At 43.9% G+C, this 3,016-nt stretch overlaps 1 protein-coding gene across 1 annotated transcript in view; it reads right to left on the reverse strand.

Annotated features, from left to right (window-relative positions):
• Positions 1-1,833, reverse strand: part of LOC143282362 (uncharacterized) — a 3,825-nt gene extending 1,992 nt beyond the window's left edge. The window contains exon 1 of the mRNA XM_076587975.1: positions 347-1,833. Within this exon, the coding sequence (XP_076444090.1) occupies positions 347-361 (15 nt within the window). The 5' untranslated portion in view covers positions 362-1,833. The remainder of the gene's footprint in view (positions 1-346) is intronic.
• Positions 1,834-3,016: the final 1,183 nt, after the last annotated feature.

A 3,016-nucleotide genomic window follows, 5' to 3' on the forward strand; every position in this document is an offset into this window, starting at 1 on the left:
CAGTGCAGGGTCTCCTCTGGTGTGTGGCCTCCTGGCGACCTAATATCGATGGTTCCCTGTGGACTGCCGACGCTGGAACTGCGACGGACGAACCCGGGTGTGGCCGTGTATGGGGGAATCCAAATGAGCGGCGTGGGAGTAATGCCACTGAAACGGTGCAGCTGATGGGGCAGCAAAAAAAAAAAAAAAAAGAAAAAAAAAAGAAAAGAGAGAGTAAGACACAGAGACTGCATAATTATGTGAGCTTCCTATTTGTGTGAGCCGCGTACCACTGATCATCATAATTATTATCTGTTCGCACGTAAATGAAACATACGTATAATTATAAGCAATACTAATTTCTCACCTGAGTGTAATCCATGACAGCTGTCAGCTTGGTATATCTTCACAGCACCACCACCACCACCACCACCACCACTGACCGCCAACAGAAAATAAAAAAACAAAACAAAAAAAAAAAAGAAAAAAAAAAAAGATGTTCACACACCCAGCTGACAACTAGTGTGCACAGCAACAACTGAGATAATATAGAACTGAGAACGAAACTTCAACTCTGCAATCATAGCACTGATGGAGTTGTTTATCAATCATAGCACTGTTTATCAATCATAGCACTGATGGAGTTGTTTATCAATCATAGCACTGTTTATCAATCATAGCACTGATGGAGTTGTTTATCAATCATAGCACTGTTTATCAATCATAGCACTGATGGAGTTGTTTATCAACCATAGCACTGTTTATCAATCATAGCACTGATGGAGTTGTTTATCAATCATAGCACTGATGGAGTTGTTTATCAATCATAGCACTGTTTATCAATCATAGCACTGATGGAGTTGTTTATCAACCATAGCACTGATGGAGTTGTTTATCAACCATAGCACTGTTTATCAATCATAGCACTGATGGAGTTGTTTATCAATCTATCTTTTTTTTTGTACCAAGTCCTGCTGATTAAAAAGAAAACAAAACCAAAAAACACCAAAAAGCAAATACAAAAAAAACAACAACCAAAAAACAAAAAAAGATAACAACAAAACGAACAGATGTGTCAACTTTGCTCCAGTTGTGATGGTGGCTATGGCAACAGGAATTCCATAGCGTCAGTCATGGATTCGGACAACTCAGCCATTTATGTAGCAGTCCGAGGTGGAGTCCTGTTTATGAAATCTGCGGCGAATGTTGTTGGAACTAGATTAATTGATTGATTGATTGATTAATTAACCGATTTATCTATTTGTTTATTTTTTTTTTTACTATTGTTGTCGCTTCAGTCATCATGGACACAGTGGCTCCCGGGAGCAGCAACTGTTCAGTAAATGTTATTTCCTTTCATTTCTGTTTTTCTTCGATTATTCAGTTTTCTGTCAATATTTTGTCCTTTGACATCAGTTCGTGTACTTTCTTCTCCGACAAGATGGCTCCATCGGTTCTCAATAATTCCTCACCAAGTCAGTAACCCGGCCGACATGTCTGTTTGATTTCTGTCCGTGAATAATGATTACAATGCCACTACCCTGAGTTTCAATGTCCACTGTACTGACAAACTTGCAGTTTTGACATTCGACGCCGGGATTTGATTCAGTTCGCAACAAACTTTCTCGCGGTATATAGTCAGAGTGATGTCAGTCAATCAACATCAGCAAAGATCTCTCTATGAGTTGTTTTTTTAAATTTTTCTTTTAATAATTTTTATTTCAAAGCTAGTATAATTCAGGGAACGTCAGTTCCAAAGAAGCCTCCTTTGTCTCTCAAAATGGTTCAGCCGGAATCGCTCTATCCCTGCTCTTCACACCACTTCTCATAGTGTAGTCTTTCTTTCTCTCTCTCTGTCTCTCTCTGCTCAGTGCTGGCTGCTGTGCGGGGAGTGAAGAGAGAGGTAGGTTTTCATCTTTGCCTGTCTTGTCTTTTATCTTGGCTTTCTGTGAGGCAATTGAATTCGAGCTTCTCTCTCTCTCTCTCCCCGCCCCTCTCTCCCCCCTCTCACACCCAGCCCCCCCCCCCTCTCTCTCGTGCATGCGTGCGTGCGTGCGTTCGTCTTCTGAAACACTCTGTCGCTCAAAGTCAAGAAGCTGCTGCTACCTCTCTATACTACCCTCCCCCCCTCCTCCCTTTCCTCCCATTAGTTTGCCTTTTTCTCTCCGCTCTCCCAAACCCTTTTCCCCTCCCCCGGCCCCCAAACCCTTTTTGGGGGGTCCCCACAAAAACCAAAATTAAAACCCCTTGGCCTCCTCCCCTTCCCTGCCTTTCCACCCCCTTCGCAATTTTGTTTTTTGTTGTGGTTTGGTTTGTTTGGCGGTTTTCCCCTGTTTTGTTTTTGTGTGGTGGGGTGTTTTGTGCTGGGTTGTTTTTGGGGGAAAGGGGGGTTGTTTTGTGCCCGGTTGGGGCCCTTTTTTTTCCCGGGCCCTTTTTGGGTTTTTCGGCCCTTTTTTTTGGGTTTGTGGGGTTTTCCCCCCTCCCTTTCCCTTTTTGGGTGATTGCTCCCTTTTTTTGGGTTGGGTGTTGTAAGTGGGGGTGGGCTTCAGTTTGTGGTTGTGGTTTTTATTTTGGTGTTGGGGGATTTTTCAGCCACCGGCCAGATTTCCCCTTTTCTTTTTTAACACCCCCCCAAAACCCCCTTTTGGGGGTCTTGTTTCTGTTCTCCTTGCCTTTTTTGGGTTTTTCTTTCCCTTTTATTTTTCCCCTGTTTTTTTCCCCTTTTTCCCCCCCCATTTTCTCTATTCTCTTTTTCTCTCCCTTCCCCCCCCAATTCTTCTTTCCCCCCCCCCTTCCTTCTTCCCCCCCCCCCCCCTCTTTTTCAGTTCTCTTATTTTTTTTTCCCCCTTTTTCCCCTTTCTTTTCCCCCTTTTTCTCTCATTTTCCCCCCGCTTTGGATTCCCCCCCCCGGGGCTTTTTTTTCCCCCCCGATTTTCCCCCAAATTTTTCCCCCCCCTTTTCATCACTCCCTTTCGCTTTCAGTTTTCCCCCCTCACCCCCTCTCTATTCCCCTTCCCCCCTTCTTCCTTAAATCCCC

This window comes from Babylonia areolata, chromosome 5 (assembly GCF_041734735.1).
Source record: "Babylonia areolata isolate BAREFJ2019XMU chromosome 5, ASM4173473v1, whole genome shotgun sequence".
Classification (NCBI taxonomy): Eukaryota; Metazoa; Mollusca; class Gastropoda; order Neogastropoda; family Buccinidae; genus Babylonia; species Babylonia areolata.